Source organism: Gymnogyps californianus, chromosome 3, assembly GCF_018139145.2.
Source record: "Gymnogyps californianus isolate 813 chromosome 3, ASM1813914v2, whole genome shotgun sequence".
Taxonomy (NCBI): Eukaryota; Metazoa; Chordata; class Aves; order Accipitriformes; family Cathartidae; genus Gymnogyps; species Gymnogyps californianus.
The window spans coordinates 121115171-121139388 of record NC_059473.1 but is presented as its reverse complement, the minus strand read 5'-3'; the positions used below and the strand labels follow the sequence as shown (position 1 = coordinate 121139388).

Here is a 24218-nt window from a genome sequence, read left to right as displayed (position 1 = left end):
TTCTACAAATAATTACAACACTTACATGTGGTCCATGACTTTGAATATAATATTTCATTCCTTGTGCTCTCTTGTCAAGCACATTAAAGCATTGCTGCTGCAGTAACTTTCAGAGAGGAATCACTGCAGCACCCGATTGTAACTTAATTCCTGTGATTCCTGTGGCACATACTACATACCACTCTGTACTGGGTTTGCATGGCAAGGTTTTGGTAGCGGGGGGTGCTACAGGGGTGACTTCTGTAAGAAGCTGCTAGAAGCTTCTCCTATGTCCGATAGAGCCAACACCAGCCAGCTCCAAGACGGACCTGCTGCTGGCCAAGGCCAAGCCCATCAGCGACGGTGGTAGCGCCTCGGGGATAACATATTTAAGAAGGGGAAAAGTTGCTGCAACTGCAGCTGGAGAGAGGAATGAGAATATGTGAGAGAAAGAACTCCGCAGACACCAAGGTCAGGGAAGAAGGAGGGGGAGGAGGTGCTCCAGGCGGAGCAGAGATTCCCCTGCAGCCTGTGGGGAAGACCATGGTGAGGCAGGCTGTCCCCCTGCAGCCCATGGAGGTCCACGGTGGAGCAGATATCCACCTGCAGCCCGTGGAGGACCCCACGCCGGAGCAGGGGGATGCCTGAAGGAGGCTGTGACCCTGTGGGAAGCCCACGCTGGAGCAGGTTGCTGGCAGGACTTGTGACCCCGTGGGGGACCCACGCTGGAGCAGTCTGTTCCTGAAGGACTGCACCCCGTGGAAGGGACCCACACTGGAGCAGTTCATGAAGAACTGTAGCCCGTGGGAAGGACTCACGTTGGAGAAGTTTGTGGAGGACTGTCTCCTGTGGGAGGGACCCCACGCTGGAGCAGGGGACGAGTGTGAGGAGTCCTCCCCCTGAGGAGCAAGGAGTGGCAGAAACAACGTGTGATGAACTGACCCAAACCCCCATTCCCCGTCCCCCTGTGCTGCTGGGGGGAGGAGGGAGAGAAAATTGGGAGTTAAGCCCGGGAAGAAGGGAGGGGAGGGGGGAAGTGTTCTTAAGATTTGGTTTTATTTCTCATTATCCTACTCTGATTTTACTAGTAATAAATTAAATTAATTTTTTTTTCCCCAAGTCGAGTCTGTTTTGCCCATGACGGTAATTGCTGAGTGATCTCCCTGTCCTTATCTCGACTCATGAGCCTTTTGTTATATTTTCTCTCCCCTGTCCAGCTGAGGAGGGGGAGTGATAGAGCAGCTTTGGTGGGCACCTGGCATCCAGGTAGGGTCAACCCACCACACACTCTTTCTCATACTAAGTAACTTTTGTCTCTGAGCTACAAGACGCTTTTAGTTTTTTCAGATTTTTTTTTTTGGAAAATGTTTTGTATTAATATTTCCTCCATTTGTCTTCAAAGTTACAAAAATACTTTCCCCACTTCATACCAGTTTGGCTCTTCTACATAAACTGAATGCATCCATTTTTGGCAGGCTAACGTAAGTGTAATGTTTGTTTTCTTACTAATTTAGATTAAGGACTTCAGATTTTGCCAGTATCTGCCAATATTTATCTAAGCCACATGGAAGAAGGCATAATTTGAATCTAGGTTAGTACACCTCCCCTGTTTGTAGCTTCCCAATATGTTTTAGGATTTCACAGGAACTTGCAAGCAATGTAGATTGGTACAAGCATGGATCACTGAAGTTTATATTAAAATAACATTTTATAGTCCCTGCCCCTGACTCATTAACTTTTAGGGGCCGTGGATCAGAAGCTTTATGACTTTTATCAGACATTTATTACTGTGGTGTCTTAAAAAGCACATGTATAACCAAAACCAACAGAGTTAGTAGTTCAAATCTTGGTTCCTGAAATAATTCATCTGGGAAAATGCACATCCCCTACATTTGCTAGGCTTTGCCTAATAGTTTAAAAGTTATCCCTCTACATATTTTTTTACCCAACATTTAAGCACTAGATGCTGATCAGGATTGTGGCTTTTCTTGACTTGGAATTATGAGAGGAATAATTATTCTGCCTTGTTAATTACATCCCTTTCTGATTTTTACACTCTAAAAGTGAGATTTGATTCTTGAATAGAGCTTCATTTGGGGGGCACAATTAATTCCTGCCTAATCAGGATGAAGAAAATCTTTTAAAGTAATAATCTGGTAGTAAAGTCCTGCGTTATATGTCACTGTAACACTTTTTGTGTAAATCAAGCAAAGTTGGCTTTTATCATCTTATATCTGAAACTTACTCTTATTTTGCCAGACATGATTTAAAATAATGAGGAAAGTTTGGATGTCTTTTTGGAAGTCAGACATTAATATCTCCCTTTTTTTTTTTGTTGAAAATTTTCAAGAAATAATGTGCTCTCTCTGCTTAAAGCCAAGGTAAAGTGCTTCTTTTTCAGCAACCAGATAGGACTAGGCTGTCATAACGTTAACATTTGCAAGCAGGTAAACAACTTACATTGAGCGAAGGAGCAAAATCTGCCATGTGGTAGCAGTCCAGTTTGATCCGAGAGGGCTTCCTCCTGCCCCATGGCTGTGATTTGCTTGGGAAACCTGCACCTTTGCTTCTAAGGCAGGTTAAAAATCCCAATGACTGGGCTTCTGGATGGGCTTAACGTATACAGAAGTTGAAATTTCCTCTTTAAAGCTACTTTTTGTGTGTGTGCTTGTAAGCTGGACAATATTGTCCTTTTGAGCCACCTAATATTGACTTGAGTGGGAGATTTTAGTGTGGCTCAGGAAAGGAACATACCCTTAAACACTTTAATACTTATTTATATCAAATCCAAATTGTGCTGACAGGTCTCAGATGTGCTTTTCCATTTGCATCACTCCAACCACCCACATCGTTCAAATGCTGCAGCAATATAAGAGTTGTGGGACCATGCAAACTGGGGGACAGAAAAGCATCAGGATCCTTTTAAAGGCCAGGTGGAATTTGGATCAAGACCTGTGGCTATGATTGGATGGAGAGGATGATCTGTCTGATTCTTTGTCTCCCAGATTCATGCCTTAGTTCACTCTTTTGTACAAGGTGGTCTCTTTAGACTGTGTCCAGGCTGCTGTACCATGGTACCTATCCCAAACCTAAATGGTTGCTCTGCTGTCTGGAGTAGTGAACAATTTGGAGTGCTTATTCTTCATGGCTGTAGAAAGAGAAAAGTGCTCATGAAGTCACCTAAGTTTTGGTTTGTTTTTTTTTTTTAATTATTCAGCCTTTGCTTATTTTTTCCTTTATCTGGAAAAAAAAAAGAAAAGCGATGAAGCTGCTGAACTTTAAAGACTTAGTGCTACTTGGAGCCATATGCCTGGGACACCTTTTGGCTTCTTCCGTGTCTAGAGTGGCAGTGTGCCTCCACGATCTGGTTCCCTTAAATAAGGTCTTCTTTTCAAAGCTAGAGGGACAGCAGGGAGAGGGTTGCAGGTGCTTTAGGTGTAGGTAGGTGTCATCTGCTACATTTCTGGGTTTACAGGGCTGTTATTGAGAAGACCATCTGCCTTCAAGATGTAGAAGAGATAGCAAATGGGTAAAATAATGAAACATTTTTTCTCCTCGCTTACTCTGCCTGCAAGTTTGGACTTTTGAGGGGCAAAATTTAAAGCTTCACTACTTGTCCCAGGTCCCACAGCAAAAAGTATGGAAGCCCTGGGAGTCAAGTGCTAAGTTCTTGCATGCCACTCCTGCCCCACCAAGCACTGTCAAGAAGAACTGGGATGACTGAATGTCCTAAATAGCTCTTGGCTGGGTGGTTTCAAACATTGCAGAACTGTTTTTGTCTTATGCTACATTTCCTCACTTTACTTCTTTGGTTTTCCTGGAGGGGTAACCTTCACGGCTGTCTGCTAGATTCTAGTTTTCCCATATCAGGGTTCACTTTATTGATCTTAGCACATTTGACCTCAGTAGCCCATTTCCACACAAAAGGAAATGGAAAGAAAACTCAACAAGCTTGCCCAGATGGGTCTATTATTTAATACTCCTGCTGCTTCTTCATAACTGTAATAGTCAATTACTGTTCATAACCATAACCATGTAAAGTTATATACATTAGAACCTACCACCTAAATAACTCTAAGGGGAATTTATGGATGTAACTTTTCACTTAACTGCAAAATTTGCAGAGCTACCATCTGTAGACATAGTGCCCTTCAGGATATGAAGAAATTGCTGGGACTGTCTTACTGATAATTCCCAGTTTCTTGGGATTACAAGAACAGTGCGTATAGATAAAGACAAGAAGTTCAGTATGCATTAAACACATTGAGCAATGGAGCTATTCAGACACAAATAATTGCCCTGCTTGGTTTTTCCGTATTCTCAGTGGGTCACTTACATCCAGCTGGAAACATGAAGCTCCTTAAGATGTTCAGGGAAGGCACTTCAGAGGCCCTGGCTTGAATGCCGCAACACACGGGTACCTAGATACTGCTCAGATGGATTACTGTGATGAGTGCCATATGAATAATGACATTCCTGAATAAAGAAAGTCATGAAATAAATTGTGGCAGGATGCTTTATGCAATTTTGAATTGGATCCTGAAATGCTCTGGGAGCTGGTAGAGCAGAAATGAAGACAGGAGGATGCACCTTGTTTATGAACAAAAATATCTTTGCATTTTCTGTTGGCAGACGTGATCTATTGCAAATTCTGTTCTTTTGTTTTTCAGACGCTGAACTGGATATGAATGGGATGGCATCAGATCATAACACTTCCTCCAAAGAAGAATACCTCCCACACTATCTCCAGAAGGAAGACCCTTTTGCATCAAAGCTTTCTAGAGAAGCTGACATTGTAGCTGGGTTTTATTTGACCATAATTGGTAACGATTTTGTATTTCTTCTTTGAAATATGACTATGTCACTGCATCCTTGCAGGCACTCACAAAGAAGGCAGAAGCTGCTGTGCGTTAGATGTGTAATTACGTATTTCTTCATGCTAGAAAGAAAAATCTAGGTGGGAGAGGAGAGAATGTGTTAGAAATAGGGTGTCAACAGACAATGCTGCTCCAGGTAGCCAAAAGTGACTAGCAGTAGACTTTGGAGCAAAAAGTGAAGAAATAGTCAAGTTTTTTCTAAAACCTATCTGCTGATAGGTTACTAGCTTGCATTTTAATTGTTCCCAACCAGAACTGGCATTTGCACTTATGCCATGTGGGTTGTATGGCTCGTTTTCAAAGCCTCTCTCGTGTGCCTATGCAGCAAAAAGAACATCCTCAGACGTGCTCATTTGAATCTTGCTCAGCTCCTGGCACCAGCTGTCCTCTGTTGCATATTATATTGAACAATATTTTCTGCGTAACACCCTCCCTTCCCTTTTGTTTTGGAGTCTTTTACCATGTGCAAAGTGACTTTGCAAGCAGAATAAATGCAATTATTTATTGGTTAGTGCACACAGATGATAGCTGGGACTGATTTCTGTGTTAAGTATTCATATGCCAAGGAGTTATTCAGCTGGGAAATACTGGTCTCCATTGCTTCTAGGGATAAACTGGTCCTTCTTCTTGATGATTTACCTTCTTTGCTTTATGGAGGTGGGCAGGGTTATATCTTTTTGTGTCAATACTTGCCTCAACACTTACACTTCTTTCTATGGTTTGGGTTTCCTTATGTTTTATGGCTTTAGTTCATGCAGTTTCTCACAGCTCAACAGCTATTTTCTCAGTAAAGCTGAGCCAAGATCATATAACTGTTCTACACCAAACTGGGCTCCGGATGTCAGATGGCTGAACACCAGGCTGAATACAGGGTATACAGTGTATTCCTTGATGGTTTTTTCAGGTTTGATTCATTCACTTGTTCTATCAGTTCTGCACAAAAGACAAAGATCTTTCAGTCCTACCTTCATGTTTCTCATTCATTATTTTACATCCCTCCTTCCTACTCTCTCTTACTGCCTTTCCCCTGACTGATCTAAGTCATCTAATCTTTTCTGTAGTGGCGGTCTCACACAGTCTTGAATAATACTTATTTTTCGTTTGTCTTCTGCTTATGTCTTTATCGAAAAAGGAATTCAGGGCAGCAGAGGCGGCTGGTGAAGCTGTCCCTCTGTGCTGTTCTTGGTATTCAGGCACCGTTTTGTATGTATCCTAGCTTTTCACATATATATTTTTTTTTCTGCTGCTATGTAGACAGATATCTTCACTGAACTGTCGGGTCTTTTTTCACTGAGTTAAGCAAATTTAGCTTTAATCCCAGGAAATATGTCTGAGTAGCTGAAATTAATCCTTCCAATGTACACTGCGTTGCCTTGTTGTATTGGCTGTATTTAGTGTAGATTTATCCAGTTCCAAAGAAATACCCCTGCCAGGTGTGAAACATCTTGAAAAACATAGATATAATCAAATTAAGGCAAGGAACAGAAATAATGAATTTCCACTGAAAAACCAAAAGCTAGCCATGCAGGCACAGACTTACATGAACAGTGTGAGGAGACTGAAATTATAGTTTAAAAAGGGCCGATAATAATTTTGATATTGGACTTATCAGTAAGATTCCTACCTTCCTGGTGTTGTGGACTGGACATCAAACAGCCTGGGGTGGACTCATTGCACCCAGTGGCCCAAGCCAGGAAAGTTCAAGCCATAGCTCTGCTGTATACATGTGTATCTCTAGACATCATATCCTACATTTTGCTCTGGGTTTAACTTATTTTTTCATGTGTTTGTTTTGCATTGCATTTTACTTGGTTAGTCACTTTACCCTTATGGTCATTACACACTCCAGTAGCAGCTTTCATTAAAGCCAAGTATGTTTTTCACACATGCATTTAAATGCTATATTTGTATCTTCCTTGGACTTGCATCTATAGCATAAGATACCCCTGGTATCCTGCACAGATATTTTTAATTCCTTTTAGCAATCATTGCAATGATTTTCAGCAGTCATTGCTTAGCTGCTGGTCAGTCGTGCCCTCAGCCTAGACCAGCACAGCAGTGGTTTAGACACTGTGTATAATACAGTAATGGATATTAATTTGCCAGAAGCCAAGAGAAGTACAGAAACCCTCCCTTTTATAGGGGTTTCTGTGAAGAAAGAGAGTGTTATGCTTTTTACGAGTAAAACAGAATTACACCTCAGAGCTCAGCAACTAAGAGAGGGAATGAAACAAAATTGGTGGAAGGAGCAATGTCAGGTCTTCTTCTGTGCTTGTGAATAGATGGGGTAAAGTAGTCTTTAAACACATTTTTCTTACAAAAAAAAAAAAAGGCTTTGCTTGGGCTATTGCTTCTCATGTGAGTTGTGCCTTACAAGGCTGGTTTAGCTTAGCGCCTTGGGGATGCTGCCATTAGCTCCTGTTAATGTGCAGATCCGTATTTTATTACCCATTCATGTTTAGGTGGATAGCAACACTTTATTAATATCTTGGGCCTGCAAAAATATGAGAAGTTAGAAGGAAATTAATCTTTGTTATTCCCAGGTGAATCTCTTGAGTCGCTTTTTTTACTTTCTGCAAACAAAAATAATCCTAAGTTTCCTTTTCCACTAAGCTGATTTCTGACAGTTCAAAGCATCCACAGTTCTGTTGAAACAAGAAGCACTGCTGTGCAGAGATTTTTGGTGGTAGATAGTGGATCTTAAAGTGGTGGAGAAGGAAGCCTAGCTCTGTGAAACTATTCACTGACATCAAATTCCACACAACAGGCTTGCTAAGGCTGTAAATTTGCTTTAATTGGTAGGTTTATAGTTAATCACTGCTCCCAAGTATCCAAAATCGTAAGCAAGAACTATGTGCTCGAATAGCTCTTGGGCATAGTTGTGTCTTGGGGTAACTCTGCAGTATTGCAGATTTACTTTGTAAACTGTGTAACCTGCAGAAGATGGAAAACCGAGCTGGAGCATTCAGCTCCCGTACCCAGCAAGGGTATGTCTATGTTTTTTTATTATAACTTCTTGTTCAGACCAAACCTGTCCATTGTCACCTTCTGCCACTGAACTGTGTCCCCTATTCCTTTGCAGATCCCTTCCAAGAAATGGTGGCCCCTCTTGAGGATGTCCTGTGTGGACATCCTGATAGCAGAGAGAGGGACTTGCTGCGGAAAGGTGGGAAGCCAGGAGGTGGGGATCACTGTTGGGCATCTTTTTGTGCTTAAGGCATGTAAGGTGCAAGTGAGTTTAAAATTTATTTCAAAAAGCAGAAGAAGCTGCACAGTGAGCGAACAAGACTGGGATCCTATCAGGAAACTCGGCAGAGCTTTTAGGGTCAGGCTGGTTGTACAACTGAAGTATTGCAGTTTGAAAATATAAAAATACATTGTTTTTGTCTTTGAAGAAAATCAGGGGTCTTGACCAATCTGTGATAAATTCTCTGAGAATGTGTGATCTTTTGTCCTAACTAGTTCATTTCCACATGTATTTTCTTAATTGTCTGGAAAAAAAAATAATCAAACAGTACATGTGGTTATAAGGATCCAATTCTTTTTACTTTGTCACTTCCCCTGCTAGCTTTTTCATCACTGACTTAATTGATTTACCGTACGGCTGGGTAGGGTGACTAACTACTGAGCGGAAACCCGCTGGCTGTCAGCTCCTTTGAAAGCCCGTGGCAAGTAACTGTTGATTTGCAAACTGTTGCTGCACATTTCCTCAGCGTGTTATGAAACACCTTAATTGAAAAAAACCCCCTGAACTATCTTTTTTTTTTTTTCTCTGGTGGCTTAACACTGCTGTCAGATTGGAGAAAAGGAGTCTTACTTGTTCAGATTGCTGCTTTTATACACTTTCACCTTTCGCTGCAGGTTGCATATCTGAGCCTTACTCTTTCTCTGTAGGTGGCACTTCTTAATTATCGCATCCTTGGCTCTTTGTATATATGTAATAGTGTTACAGTGCCATGGACAGTTGTGACCTGAACTGTTTGTTCCTGGAAAAGAGCATTTATTTTATATCTGAAGAGTCTTTTTTCCCGTTTCCAACCGCAGGCTCTGCCCAGGCACACAGCCTCCCAGCACCTACCACAGCTGGGAGCCTGCACCAGCGAGGACTCCAGCAAGCTGTTAGGAAAATCTTTTTAATAGTAGGAAAAATGAAACATTAGATGGCTCATCTAAGGAGATTATAAAGTTTCTATCACCAAGGAGTTAAAAAAGAATTCAGATGATAGGCAATTGTCAAACAGGTATAGACAAAAGGCAACTTAAATTGTCACTGGACCCCTTCCAGCTGTAGGATTAGGAGGTCAGTGGGCTGGGGCTCTCTGAAACATTGCTATTAACAATGAGCAGTTGCTTCAGATGCTTGTCTGATGAAGACATCTCTCTGGACTACCAGTCAGTTGAAAAAGATTCAGGAAAATGTCAGGTGCTTTTGAAAGGTATTTCAAACTGGATGCTGGCACTCTAGATATCCTAAATATCACTAGAGAGAAAATGGCATTAAGAGAGAAAAGGATTAAGATATACAAAAAATGCTCGGCAACATTGAGATACATCCACTTAGCTGCAAGGAAAAAAAAATTCATATGAATACCTGTATCTACTTATAATTCAAATTAAATTTTCAAAGTCATAAGAATAGGATGTTCTTTAAGTTTCATTCACCAAGGATAAAACAAATTTGCTGAGAAAACCTAAGATTTCGTGATAAGCCACCTTCTGTCCTGTTTATTTTTTAAAATAATGTAGAAAGCAATACTGTCAGTATAAAAATAAGAAGTGTTTCCAGTTAGATGAGTGTTGCATTTATTACTGAAAAATACAAAACCAAAGTATTTTTCTCCTGAGTTTGGTAAGCTTTCGGTTCCACAGTTACTCATATTTCTTCAGAAATAGTCTGGTTTTAGCCTCTGGGAACCATTTTTCTCTCTGCCTCATGGATATTCCCAGGTTGGGTTTCTTGGTTTTGTGAGACCATGGCACCCTTGCAAGGCAATCATTCCATTGATGGGCCAGAGTAAATAATTAAATACCCATTTAATTCCTGAGCTTTAATTCCTGAGGTCTGGCCTCCCAAAAGACTCTGAAGAAAATTATGTGGTATTCAAAGGTACAATATTTGGAGAGGGCGGCGTTGCTGGGCGGCTGGGGGGCTGCTGGAGTCTTTTTGAAACATGGAATACGACTGAGTTTGCACCACCGAAGTCATGTGTAGGAAGGCATCACAAAGACTGACTTTGCTGCCTCATCAACAGAAGAAAGTTGGGTTATTTACGACTTTTTTATGGTAGTGTGGAGGGTTGGCCTCGGCCGGTAGCCAAGCACCCAGGGCAGCCGCTTGCTTACAGCCCCTGCAGTGGGATGGGGAGGAAACAGGAAGAGCAAAAGCAGTGGAGATAAAGAGAGGGGGGAGGTAAAGGCAGGGAGATCAATCACCAGTTACTGTTGTGGGCAAAACAGACTCGTTGTGGGGAATTTAACTTAACATTTAATTACTGATTCAGGTAGTGAGAAACAAAGATGACAAACGTAAAACACTTAAGGAAAACACCTTTCCTCCTCCTTTCCCAGGCTGAACTTCACTCCAGCATCTTCTCCCTCATTGCCATTGTAGGTGCCTTTGGTGAGTCAATGGCAGTGCAGGAGGTTGGGCTCTCTGCCACTCTTTGCTCTTCACTCTTTTCTTCTGCGTCTCCCTCCTTACTTGTCTCCTCTGCTCTGGCGTGAGGCCTCCATGGGCCACGGTCCCTTCAGGGTGTTCACCTTCGGGGGTGACTCTTGCTTCCTGAAAGGGACGTTGTGTGCTGTCCTGTGTTTCCACTGCAAAACGCTCACTCTGGGCTCAAACTCTTTCAATTGTGAGTTAGTGAAGAAACAGTTTTCTTTAAGGGAACTGGAAACCCTGCAAATTTTGGTACCAGTGTGATTAGCTCCATGGCTGATTAACCACTTGCAGCATTGGTCCCTGTGGGTCCTTGGGTGGTGGTATGGCAAAAAAGATGTCAGCTGACATGAACAGGATCCCTCCTCATGCACTGAATTCCAGCTGGAAGTTAAAATCAGATATATTTTATCATCTTTCTTTCTTATGATAGAAATAAATTTTTATTGTAAAATTTAAGATGTGATATTAATATCTTAATTTACATTATTTTAGAAATTTGTCCCTCGACCTCTGGTTATACTGTTTAATAAAATTAAGGTTGGTCAGAGATTGGAGTCCTTGTGATTACAGAATTTCATTCTTGTGGCTGTATAAATGTTTGTGAGAAAAATGGGGTTGATGATAGGAACAGAGGAATGATGGGATTTCTATTACGTGCATTCAGTCGATAGTTGTGCAGGCTCAGGTGGCGAAGGCAATGCCCTGCTGCAGAGGGGAAAATAGCATTTGTTGTGGGAGGGAGATGTCTGCAGGAGATGTCTCTATGAGCTGCATAATGAGGATGAGATGATCATGTTTCAGAGTAAAATGTCTAGCCTTGGGTCCACAGGTTCAGGCGGAAAATATCAGAGAATTTCACAAGGAAGATGGGATATTGCTGTTTTCGAGGAGAATTCTAATTTGATTGTTTTTCTTTTTTTCATTATTATAGGGATTCTTTCAACCCTGGGAAATGGGTACGTTATTTTTATGTCCTCAAAGCGAAAAAAGAAGTTGAGACCTGCTGAGATAATGACTGTTAATTTAGCAGTGTGTGATCTGGGCATTTCAGGTAATTTCATGTCTTATTTTCACACATTTTTACTATCCTACCATTCTTTCTGGCAGCAGCAAGAGACAGTCCTCTGGAAGTCATGGGAGCCCAAAATGTCTTTTGCTACTGATATTTCTGCTCTATTATTTGCATAGAAATAACAGAGAAGGATAGAAAACAACATTCCTGAACAACTTGATGGGAAGAAATGAAAAGTGCAGAGGAAAAAACAGGGCTGGATTTATCAGTCAGGCAAAACTCCTGTTCACCCCAGCACTGGGCAGGCCTTCAAAGACAGCTCCCATGTGCATCCTGGCACAACAACCACAAAGTAGCTCAGTATTACAGTTGAAGAAAATTATAATTTCTTGCTGCAGGGTGCAACAGGAGGGATCCAGGTGCCTCAAAAGTATGTATTTAGCCAAATATGAGCGGGGATGAGCATGAGGGGGAAGAATTGGAAAATGCCAGTGGCCATCAGCCTATCAAAGCTAATAATTTTCTCTCTAGTGACTGTCCTTTTTTATCTCTGGGTCAGGGAAATAAGCATTTGTGTCAGTCTATAAAGTAAGAGCAACATCAGCGAGCTGGAGGGATTTTTATTTCAACCCCACAGCCTGGGTGCCCTGACATGAGACGAGGGAGCTTTGGAAAGGTTTACATGAAGTTGCAGAGTCAAGAGCCTTTGGAGATCATTCTTCTGCCTTTTGACATGAGTCTCATTCAGCTGCTCATGGCTACGTGCAAATACAGGGGGAGGACTGGATGTCCTTTAGAAAAAGATATTTTGGATGGCAGACAATCCAATGGGTATACAGGCCTGATGTGACCCAGCTGACCATGGGATCTCCCCAGTGCAATATAAATTGTAGTATGTTCCCACGCTCCTGAAGTCATCTGTTCCCTATGTGTTGCATAGACTTGGGACCCCTGCCCTCAGCTCCAGTGCACCCTTTTCCTGCCCTCGTGTCTGCCAAAAACTTTTGTCCATATCCACATTCTTAAAATAGCACCGCACAACATAAAATGATGGCTCCCAGCCTCCCAAAACTGATGCTCATTGTGCTCTCACTGCACATGGCCAAGGAGCTGCTCATCCCCTCAACTTCCAATAATTTTGGTTCCTCTTGGTGATCAGTAAACATGGTTTTCTGAAGGAGATATACTGATGAATTCAGCAGAAGAAAGGCAGTAGTATAAATATCTCTGCTCTGTTACCACACCAAGAAATCCCAATGATTTCTTTGGCATATCTGCCATGGAGACACTATTTCCATCCTGCAGCACTTAGAAGTGAAGAAAAAAAAAAAAAAGGCCAGTTTTTGCCTCTTCTGTGATGCTCCCATATCCTTTGTGTCCTAAGAGTCTGTCTTATTTTATAAGGCTCATATCTGACTCCAATGAGAGTCACTCCAATGAGACGGAGTGTTTCAGGAGAATTTCCGCAGCTATGTATTTGGAATGTAAACAGATATATCCTAACCATATAAGCTGTATGTCCCAACCATGCAAACTACAGCTTGTTTGGGAGCCCTCTTAGCACGAGGACTGCTAGTTTCTCTGTTAAGGTCTGCCACCAACATACCACTTGGTCACCTTGTCTTCCATGAGGATCTCAATCTATCTGTGTGTTTAAGTTTTGTAATTAAAAATAATTGTGATTGGCACAGCCATGCATGCTCTTTCTCCCTTCTCTTTCTTTTTTTTTTTTTTCTTAATGGAAGATGTTGACTCAAGAAATGTGATGTGTTCTGTCTGCTGGACCGATCGGAGTGAAGATGGGACTTTTTCCAAAATCTTCATATTTCACACACTTGTCTTGGCACCTTGTTCAAGAAACGGGTTCTGCTATGGCCCTGCTTCCTGCAGATTTCCACAGGGTGGCACCAGCCACTTGTTCAAAACTGCATCAGGCTCATTTTGCACTGATACCATGCTCTGAGTCCTGCGCCACCGAAGAGAAATTTGATTTTGTGCAAATAAATGTGTTAGGCTTTAGAGCTGGCAATGGCTAACATGAGTAAAGTTGCTGACTCTTAGCATACATCCTAGACCTTGCCATATTTCATGTTTTTCTTGAAACCTTAATCACTGGGGTCAGCTTTTGCTTGAAAAATTAAAGTACCTTTATTCTGCTCGGAAAAAAGCAGATAATATATTGACCTGAGCACAACCTTCAGGCTTAGGCAGAATTTTCCTTACCAGCTTAGGCTAAAGGAAAAGAATCCCAAAATACCTTATTTAAAAATAAGTCTTATTTTGAAGAGTTTTCAATCATGATGTTTTTGGCATAGAAGATGGAGCAAAGGCCATTTTCTGCAAGATTTTGTTTTGGTATAAATGTTTTAATTTTCTGTGAAGAATGAAAACAGAATGTTTAATTTCACATCAGTTTGATCTGAAATGGAATATTTTTGGGAACAATCCAAAATATTTTTCTACAGATCACATCAAGAAAACAGAGACTTTTGTCTTGAATTCTATGAATAGGTTACCTTGTGGGAATTACAGTTTGCAAAACCATTTTTGCCTTCTTTATAAACCAATTCACTGAGCTGCCATGACATTACAGACAGTGTGGTTCAGCCAGGAAAACTAGCCCAGGGCAGCTGAGATGCTTTCAACTCCTTGAGGTGCTCTGGCAACTCCTGTGCAGGAAGGAATACAGTCACAGAAAGGTGGAGTTCAATATTTAATGTTGTTTGAATGTTGCAGTTGAACTGTTCAGGCCTTGGAGCATTCCAGGTCAGTCTGGTAAGTAGAAATGAAGGATTCAGAAAACATGCTGATGTTCTGAGATTGCAAATTTTTGAGTTTTCTGTTCCATTAAAGTTGATTTTTTTGTTTGTCCCGTTTGAGAAAAAAAAAAAAATCAGGAAGTGGAGATTTCCAACTAGAAAATTGCTATTTCCAAACTTTCTCATTTTCATGATAGTTACAAAGAATATGAATAATGTTAATCTGTTTTAAGTTGAGAATGGAACAACATATGACCTAACTTCATTCCTTCCATAGTGCACCACCCACTATTACAAATGGAGAAATGAGCTAAGGTGCCACTAGGACAGAGTCTCCAAAATAGTTAGGTATTTCCCTTCTGTTTGGGGATGCTTAAAACTTTTTAATATCTGTGGCCAGGTGACTTGGTGAGAGTCACCAAGGCAGAGTTTGGTATGGACAGGAACTCAAACCAGTTTTGCAGCTCAAGTCCATGCTGCAACCGTAGCACCATCTTCCTTTCTAACCTAGCACTTTTCCACAGTATGCATCCTACTGTTGGGCCTTGGTAGGTTTGCAGAAACCCTCTTTGAAGGCAAATTTCTTTATCCTGTGTTTGAAGACACTCAATTGATTATAGGGATGTAGCCTAACTAGATCTGTACCTGTTTCAAGCCCAGACTCACCCATCACCCGTACTGTTTACATACTGGCATGTGTTTGCATGTGGACTTAACACATATTCTGAAGTTTTCGTAACGGGAAGAGCTTGCACATGCTCAGTACCAGAGCATGGCTTTACTTCTGGTTCACGTGGTCTGCAGTAAAGCACCTGTTGCCAGCCGTTCTGCAGGCTTGGCTAATTCGGCCACAGCATAGATGCTATGGGATCTAGCTACAACTGTCTTAGGCTCAGCCCTGTGGATGGAGGGCACGCAAGTCATCACATCTGTTGTGCCTGAAGCCCTCTCTCCACTCTACAGAGCATTTTTACTGGTATAATCTTTGGGCAAAGGGGAGGGTTTGCTTTTCTGGAAAAGAGTGGTTACATCAGTGATGGATTTTATCAGTCAACTGACATTCCCTTTTCCTTTTGAAGTTGTAGGAAAACCCTTTAGTATCATTTCCTTCTTTTCTCACCGTTGGGTGTTTGGATGGATGGGCTGCCGCTGGTATGGATGGGCTGGTTTCTTCTTTGGCTGTGGGAGCCTTATTACCATGACAGCTGTCAGCCTGGATAGATACCTAAAAATCTGTCACTTGTCTTACGGTAAGAAAGAAAAGCTGTGTTAAATTACTATAGAAAAGCTATATTAAGGGATACAGTTTTCTAGACTGAAATTATACTTAAACTCTTCAAAATGCTTTTGTTAAATATAGAGAGGATTACACAGGTAGGAGGAACATAGTTGTATGACCCAGGTAATCCCAGCTAAATTTGTATTGCTGGACATAACACCTTCACTGTTTTCTCTCTGCTGTCTGCTTAAGCCATGAGTTTTAGTAATCACTCATAGATAAATCACTTTGTGTCTATCAAGGCCTATTGACGTTAACAGATTCCAGTATTGCACATCTTGGAAGGTCTTATGGCCTGACACACAAAAGCATTCCTTGTTAGATGCCTAAATTCCTTTAAGATATGTAGCAAGCCATTTAAAACATCTAAAAGATTTGGATGTGCAATAGGTCCTAATAAATGTGATATCGTCTCTCTAATATGGAGATGGAACCTGAGAGGATGAAATGAACTTAGCAATGAAGGTGTTATCACCATATCCATCAATATCTTATCTCTTTTTAATATGAAGTATTATATGCTTCATTCTTTCCAGTTAAAAGATGTTGTCACAGTTTAGAAAATACATTTTTCTTGCATTGAAAGGGACTGACTCCCCAACAAAGTACTGGGAATACTCAAGGTGACTCTACATATAAGAAACACCTTGCCCGTGTGACTTGAAGGACATACAACTGATCTCATAATGACATGTAATATCAACCATGTAATGTTAGATTATGAGAAATATTTGCAGCTAGGAAGTGTAAGTAAGCTAGTCTGCCCAATAGCGGAGCGTGCTGTCAATTAAAAGCTGTGATACTGCACTAGATCTGCTATCATAGATCCTGGCACGTCCATACATTTTCTTGAAATGTGAGTGCAGGGAAGGTCTCCTTAGCTGAGTTTTAAATACACCATTCACATTAAGCAGGATTTAAGTTCTTTCTATAAAGGTCTTATCAAAATAATTTAGTGGCAACTCAAATCATAGACAATTTTTCAGACTTGGTGAGCTGAAGTAAATATTTCATGGGCGGCTGCATTCATGCCGTGAGCTCTGGTATTTAGTATGACATCTTAGTTCAAGAGAGACAGAACGCTTGAAAATCTTTTTTCTCAAGGGCTATCTGATCATGGTTGTCCATACAAATGATGAAGAACAATAAACATATTTAGCATGTTCAGTCCAGGTGGTTAACTCAGCCATTTTCTGTATAAGGGCTTTTGGTCTGGTTTATGTTCCTGAAACCTAGGATTTACAACCTGACCTTTCCTATGTCATTCTTCCATGTGAAGGTACCTGGTTCCAGTAGGGTGTTCAACACGGAGAGCTACTCCTTGACCTACTTCTCTAGGAATAGGAATAGGAAGACCCTTGTCACAGGAAGTGCAAACTGGAAGCTGTTTGAACAATTTCTGAAAGCGAGTCCCGTGGTCTAAATCAATCAGGAACCTGGAGCACCTGACTATATACCTACACCTTCATTTTGCTCCAAAAGCAGCAACTGATTTTTTTTTTTTTTTTTTTTGATAATAGGTTGCTGTGATTTGCCAATAGCTGTGAAAATAATGCCAATATTTTAGTCCTCATGCTATTGTTGCTCTAGTTTTTCCACTGAACACTACAAACCACCTTCCTGTCTCTCAGCCCTTGTGCTTGAATTCATCATTTGACAGTCAGTGTTCATTTTCCTTCCGGTCATCTGGAAAGGAAAAATCAGCTGGGGAAAGGGCACCGGTCACATCCGAATTATGGTTGTTTGTTTTGCTTTGGTTTTGTTTTAAGTAATTGTAAAACCCTGAAGTAAGCTCCTCAGTGTCGGTGAATGGGGAGTGAAAACAGATTAGAGCTTCCAAGATGGAAGGAGCTGTTATAATACTGTAGTCTGAGTTTCTGTGTAAATAATAGGTTTTAACTTGTTAGTCCTATCTGAATCCAACAGGTTGAAAATAAGTGATGATGGAAAGCTTGTAAACTAAAGCTTTTTCTAGCTGAAATAGGGTTGCATGCAAGATGAGCAGAGAGACAATATTCCACTCCATAACTCCAGGCATGCCATTAGCATTTAATAAAACAATTGGACAAGGGTACATGAGAACACCAATTACAAATACTTCTGACTGTACACACTTGATGATTTACTCTACTGGAAAAGAATGACAAGGTAAAAATAGATCTTGGATATGTTATTTCCTCTGTAAAGCCTTGTCTTTCAGTCACTTGGGTTAATGATTTATGTTGAGAAGTGTCCTGAGATCAAACTTTAGCCAGTTAATATGTGACAGGAAGAACAGGAAATAACATAAGTTGCATCATACATTTGCAGCTAGTGAGCCTTCATACTGAACAATGAAAGGCTGAATTAAGCATTTAGTCCTTCATGTGGGTTGAACCTCCATCTCATTTGACCACACACTATGAATATGCCTTTACAGACCCCAAAGCAATTTTCAAAATTAGACAAGATTCCCATGATCATTGCTGAGCTAGCTGTTTCGATTGCTTTTGTACAGACTCTTCTAGGTTGTAAATCATCACAGCCTAAAGTAGAGATCTGAAATAATGTCAAGTGGAGCCCTCTCTATGAGTATGTATTTCTCTTCATGAGGTAAAATGCGAGCTGGGGCGGCTAGCTCGGGTCACTATAGATAACTGGAAGGAGTCGAGATAAACCCTACAGCAGTTGTTGTCAAACAGCCAAGCAAACTCTTACTGCATGTGTAGAATGACATATTCAATTGTGCCAAATACATATGGACCTGAGGTTGTAACTCTTGAATTATCTTCCAGGTACCTGGCTTAAGAGACATCACGCATTTATCTGTCTGGCAATAATCTGGGCCTATGCTACGTTCTGGGCTACAGTTCCTTTTGCTGGTGTGGGGAGCTATGCCCCTGAGCCGTTTGGGACCTCCTGCACTCTGGACTGGTGGCTGGCGCAGGCTTCGGTGGCTGGACAGGCTTTTATTCTGAGTATTCTTTTCTTTTGCCTCCTGTTCCCAACTGCGGTGATTGTGTTTTCCTATGTCAAAATCATTCTAAAAGTCAAGTCATCCACCAAAGAGGTTGCTCACTATGATACCAGGATTCAGAACAGCCACATACTTGAAATGAAGCTGACCAAGGTAGGTAGGAAGATTTAACTCAGTTTGCTTTGTTGGGTCATAAAAGCAGTCTTGGAGAACTTCAACCATGTACTCTCGTATGCTGAGCAATAGTACGATGCTCTGAAGGTGGTTCTTCTAGCTTTCTCCTCCATTACTGTCAAGATGGGAAAAGACAGGAGTTGAAATGTAATTTTGTGATTAGGGCACTCGAGTCCCTGAGATCGTGATTCCCTCTGAAGCTCTGCCACAGCCTTCTTGTGTGACCTTACACAAGTCATATCATCTCCTGTGGCCCTATTCCCCATCATAAAGTTCCCTTTGCTTTCAGAAGCAGTTGTGAAGAATTATTTTAAGGCTTTTGAGGTGCCCAGGAATTATAACAGAAAAACAGATAAAAAGCAGATTATTGTAGCAGGGAAATAAAACTTTCAGACAGCTTACGTTCCTCTGTTAATGAAGATATAAACCAAATTCACTCCTTGCAATTGTTTTTATGCAAATAATTTCTCATTTAGGTTCAGCCATGAGCTGCTGATAAAAATGTACTCAAGTGATAAAATTCATTTTCCATCTCAGACCATATCCTATTTTCCTTTTCTGATTTAATCTAATTTCTGTTTGGCAATCGTGACAGCTATGATCCTTGCTGATACTGGTTATTGTGCCAGGAAATCTCTCAAAATAAAAACTTGTACTGAACAAAACCAGATTCCTTAGTTGTAGAAGATTCACCAGCCTCTTTAAGCCATGCCAAGAGGGAGACAAGCAGCATCTTTTGCTTGGCTGATCAAATTTTATTACTTTTTTTGGGAATTGAACTGAAAGTTATATAATGTAGAGCAATAAGTGACATCATTGTGTCTAAACATATCGCAGAATCTCAGCTAGCTACCTGTATGGTCAGTGCTGCCAATACAGCTGGTAAAACTGTACTTGACTTTAAAAAGGGATGCTTCAATATGGTACTGTTTTGCGGTTATTCAGCACCTTTCCTTTGAAGAACAATGGAAACTTTTGATTTGAGGTTGCAGATCTATTTTTGCCGTATTGGAGGGATTATGTAAAACTTCAATGTGATCTGAGTTGAAACACTCGTAATTGTCCCTTCTGTCTTCGATCCACAGTGGAGAACATAATGTTGGGATATATATAAATATGGAAAATGAGTCTCCAGCATAACCCATTTAACTCCACAGCACAATTTGTAACAAACAGGCTGTGTTTGAGATCCTTGGCTCACAGGCACTGTTTCTTCAGTGACAGACAACAAAAAAAAGCATAAAAGAATGACGTTTCCCTGAAAATAATATTACCATCAAGATGTGGAACCAAAGGCTCCACAAAAGGTTATGCAATATCCAAACCCTTGTGCTTTCTGATGATTTTTTGTTGTAATCTTGCTAATTGCCTTATTCCAAATGACTGCACATGTACTACTATCAGTCTGGATGCAGCAATAGTCTGTCAATGGCAGCCATATAATGGCATATGTTCTTCAGGCTGTATTATTGCATGATGTCATTTGAAGCTATATCAGGCTGTTACTGAGTGCAGACAAGCTAGTTCGGGTAAAGTATACAAATCACAAATTTTGGCCCAAAACAGTTTAATATTTATACTAAACATTCCTCTGGCTACATTTCCTCCTGTTATAAGGAAGTCCTTTTCTCATTTACCAGGAATGCAACCTAAATGTTTGGAAGAAATTTGCTTTTTAAAGCATCTACAGATTCTAATGGAGTACAAAATCCATGCTATGGGTTAGGAGAAAGAAAACTAGACATTGTACTAGTGTTCTCACTCTCAGTTAAACTCCCAATAGTTTCAATTCCGGCTTACCCAGGTAAATACAGTCATTTTTTATCTGCTGGAGTGGGTATACCCAGAGACTTGACAGCTCATGCCTTATTGAATAACTTTATGCTCACTTTTTCCATATTTGTCCTGAAAGGGATTCAAACAGTTGGCATTTTTCCAGTGGAAGATGGGCCACAGACCCCCTCCTGGGTGCAGGCGGAAGATAGACCTAGTTTATCAAAACTCTTCTCCTTCCTCCTGTTACCAGTGGCCATCCTTGTGGCAGGTTATTGGTCCCACTGGGTTTTCACACCTTCTCTGTGGGACATCAGCACAGCCTACCAGAGAGGAAGAAGCCCTGTGTTAGATCAGGGCGTTGCAAACTCTTCTGTTGCTAATTTCCTTTGCTTTTGCCTCATTGACTGGTACTGGGTGATACAGAAGAAGGAGCTATAGTGGCTATAGGCAGGAATATACTCTCGTAAACAAACTCACTTACAGAGACACTCAGGGTCTCCTGCTCCCACACACCATCAGGACCTAATTCAGTCCTGGAAACTTCTTCAAAGACTTTGATTTTATGAACTTTGCATCTGATTTCAAAGGACCCAGAATCTGGAAGACTTGTGCTTAATAATTTTTTTGGTTTTGTTTTCCCAGTGCATGCTTGTTTCACTCTGGAATAGAAAAGAGACTGGGTTTCTTTTTGACAATCTGAGGAATATTTGGTTGGAAGAGACTATAGAAGTAAGAGGCTCCTCAAATAAGCAAGAAAAAGAAAAAAAAAAAACGAAGAGAAACGCTGTAGGAAATGTTTCCAGTTTAACCTGCATTCATTTCAAAGATCTTGCTAAGATTTTAAAAAACTCTCACAGCTCTATGCCATATATTACCCTAAAAAAGAGAGTCTGTATGTTTTGAAAGGACTCTCCTCCTTAAATAATTTAAATTTAATGTAAAAGTATTATTATTTTCTGAGATCTCATTTAGTTTCCTCATGTTTAGCCAGACCTTATAGCATTTCTAAAGGTCTGTGATAACAGCCTCATTAACTGCTCTGTGTCAGGTGAAAGAAAACCAGATGCTAGATAAAGAGAAGAGAAATGCGTGACAGCTTTTGTTCTTATAGTAAATTTATCTGAAGTGAGTTCTCATTTTTCTTTTCCATTTTGTGGCATGTTCCCTTGCATTCTGCCTAGCGCTGTGCTGTGCTGTCAGTGTCTAACTCTGCTAGATAATCTTTTTCTCTCTTTTCTCTTTTCCTCTCACAAGGTGGCAATGTTGATCTGTGCAGGGTTCCTCATTGCCTGGATCCCTTACGCTGTGGTCTCTGTGTGGTCAGCCTTTGGACAGCCAGATTCAGTACCCATTCATTTTTCAGTGGTACCAACTTTGCTTGCAAAGTCAGCAGCCATGTACAACCCAATTATTTACCAGGTCATTGATTGTAAGTTTGCCTGTTGCCGATCAGGAGGATTGAAGACACTGCAGAAGAAGAGCTCTTTGAAGAAATCAAGGTAGTTTCTTCTTTGAGAAGTAGGATATCTTTAAGTACACAATGTTCCAAAAAGTACCAAACTAAGATCTATCAAGAGTCACAGCTCTTTGAATCTTATTTCTTGTTTTTGACCATGACCTATTCAGGGTCTTTCTTGCCATGGAAATTTGTAAAGTGACTCTAGGTGTAAAAAGAGAAGCAAGGAGATGGTTCTTACTTTTAGATCCAGCTGCAACTCCATTGATATAGTTGAAAAAAGGTCCCATTGGTTTTAGTATTTTTTGACTCCGTCCAGTCCTCCTGTTCCTTTTCTTTCATGTCATCATATGGGTTACCTCCAGAAGGTGTTGATGACCTCCATTGCCAGTGAAGTAAATGGGAGAGAATTGTGTTAATTGCTGACATAATTAACCTGTTAATACTATGCCTTTCAGCCACAGAATTAGCGGGGAGAGACAATAGTTCCTTAATCACCCTGTAGGTACCACTCACCCCCACCCCCCACCCCCGCCCAAATCAAAGTATAATAAGGTTTCATAAAAAGGTCTCTTTTCTATTTACAACCTTCTGGCAAAATCTGTGCTGACCACCAGTGGAGTTCCTGGAAACACTAAGTGTGCACTTGGAGGAAAAGTGCTTCTAGTTCTATCTTATGCCAGACAAATATCTTACTTCTGTGATTGAACAACAATGAGATAATGATGGATGTTAATCTGACAGTGGAGACTGATATAAAGGCCACACATGCCCTACCACATATAAGTGACTGTGAATCCATAGAATTCTAGTATAGTAATTTGCTTCAAAAGCCTAGAACGTACATGCCTCAGTATGGACTTATTAGAGGCATGAAGGCCCATTTCATCATTCGTCAATTCCCTTACCAATTACACCATTTTTTGATGTATTGTTCAGAGAGTGAGTCAATATCTCAAGCTTCCACAGCTTCCCTTAGCAGATTATTCTACAATCTTACACTCAAATTTATCTCATCTGTAGAACATACAGAGTTTATGTATGTTGTAAGTGTTTGACATGCTGAATTTATAGTTTACCAAAAATGCTTCTGCAGTTTTGGGCAAATGGGAGACAAATCCAAAGTAGCCTTCAATGAATCTTTGGCAGCTGGATTTGTGTTTAACCTCCATGATATCACTCCAAAGGAGGAAGGAGGTTTCATCTAGTCCCTCACGCTGAATGCAAGTTGACTTTCCTAGGCCTGTGCAGTGAACAAAATGTTCTGGAAAAATCACTTCCCAGAACTAGGAACTTAATTGTGAGCTTGGTATGAACAAAATTATTGTTGTGCTTTCTCTTTCCCATAGGATGTATACCATATCTGCACACAGAGACTCGACAGCAATGAACGAAACCCAACTGGAAGTATGAAGGCTCATTTCGCATACAGCAAATGAAAACCTGATGACAAACAATCATACTGTCTCAAGTTCCTCTTTCTGTAAATAAGTTAAAACATGATGACAGTTTTATTTTACTCCCTAGTCCTATGTACAATGTAGTTCTTTCCATCCTGACCAAAATAGTGCGATTAGAGCTGGGCAAATATTTTAAGTACTCAGAGGAAGAAGAAACAGAGAAGATTCATTTGTATAAAAAATTTTTATTCACTTCAAAGCCTTTAAAATACTTTTTTTTTTTTTTAGCACTAACAGAAGTGATAGTTTAGATGATATTTTCCCTCACGGAAAGGGAAGTATTCACAAAAGCCAGTTTTAGATTGCTAAAACTAATCTCCCTGGATTCCTACTGCAGTCACCAGAGAACTGGAGCATGAGAGAAAGGATTCCTTAGAGGACAAATCCGAGCTGGAGCTTCACTTATCAGGGCTCCGAATCACCCACTGGAGAAACATTAGCCCACTGATTATCCCTTGTGAATATCTCTCCAACTCATGCGGCTACAAGCTATCTTAAAACCACTTTGATGTCAGTCCTTCAATATTCAGAAATATTTTGGTTTTAGTCAAGGCAAGATCAGAAGTGCCACACTCATACACCACAGACGGTCAGTATTTGTGAATGAGAGGGGAAAGGTCTCTTGCTCAAATGCTAGTTTTATTTAAATAATTTGGAATCATGAATGACTTTGTAATAAAAAAGCAGAACCTAAATGAAGTCAGCCCCATACAAGCTGAACTGAACAAACCAATAGTTTGCACATCTTTTTACCATTCTGTGGCCAAAATTACAATGAAATGTGATGGCAATAAGCAGACAGGTTTGACTTCTTGAATGATAACTGAC

The 24218-nt window shown here is 40.7% G+C and overlaps 1 protein-coding gene across 1 annotated transcript; it reads left to right on the top strand.

Moving 5' to 3' along the window:
- Window positions 1–4491: 4491 nt before the first annotated feature.
- OPN5 (opsin 5) lies at window positions 4492–23400 on the top strand. The gene is given in 7 exon segments (XM_050893443.1): window positions 4492–4634; window positions 4636–4802; window positions 11450–11569; window positions 15369–15539; window positions 18343–18677; window positions 21729–21973; window positions 23280–23400. Coding segments are annotated over 7 exon segments (1245 nt in total). The 3' UTR covers window positions 23344–23400.
- The last annotated feature ends 818 nt before the right edge of the window (window positions 23401–24218 follow it).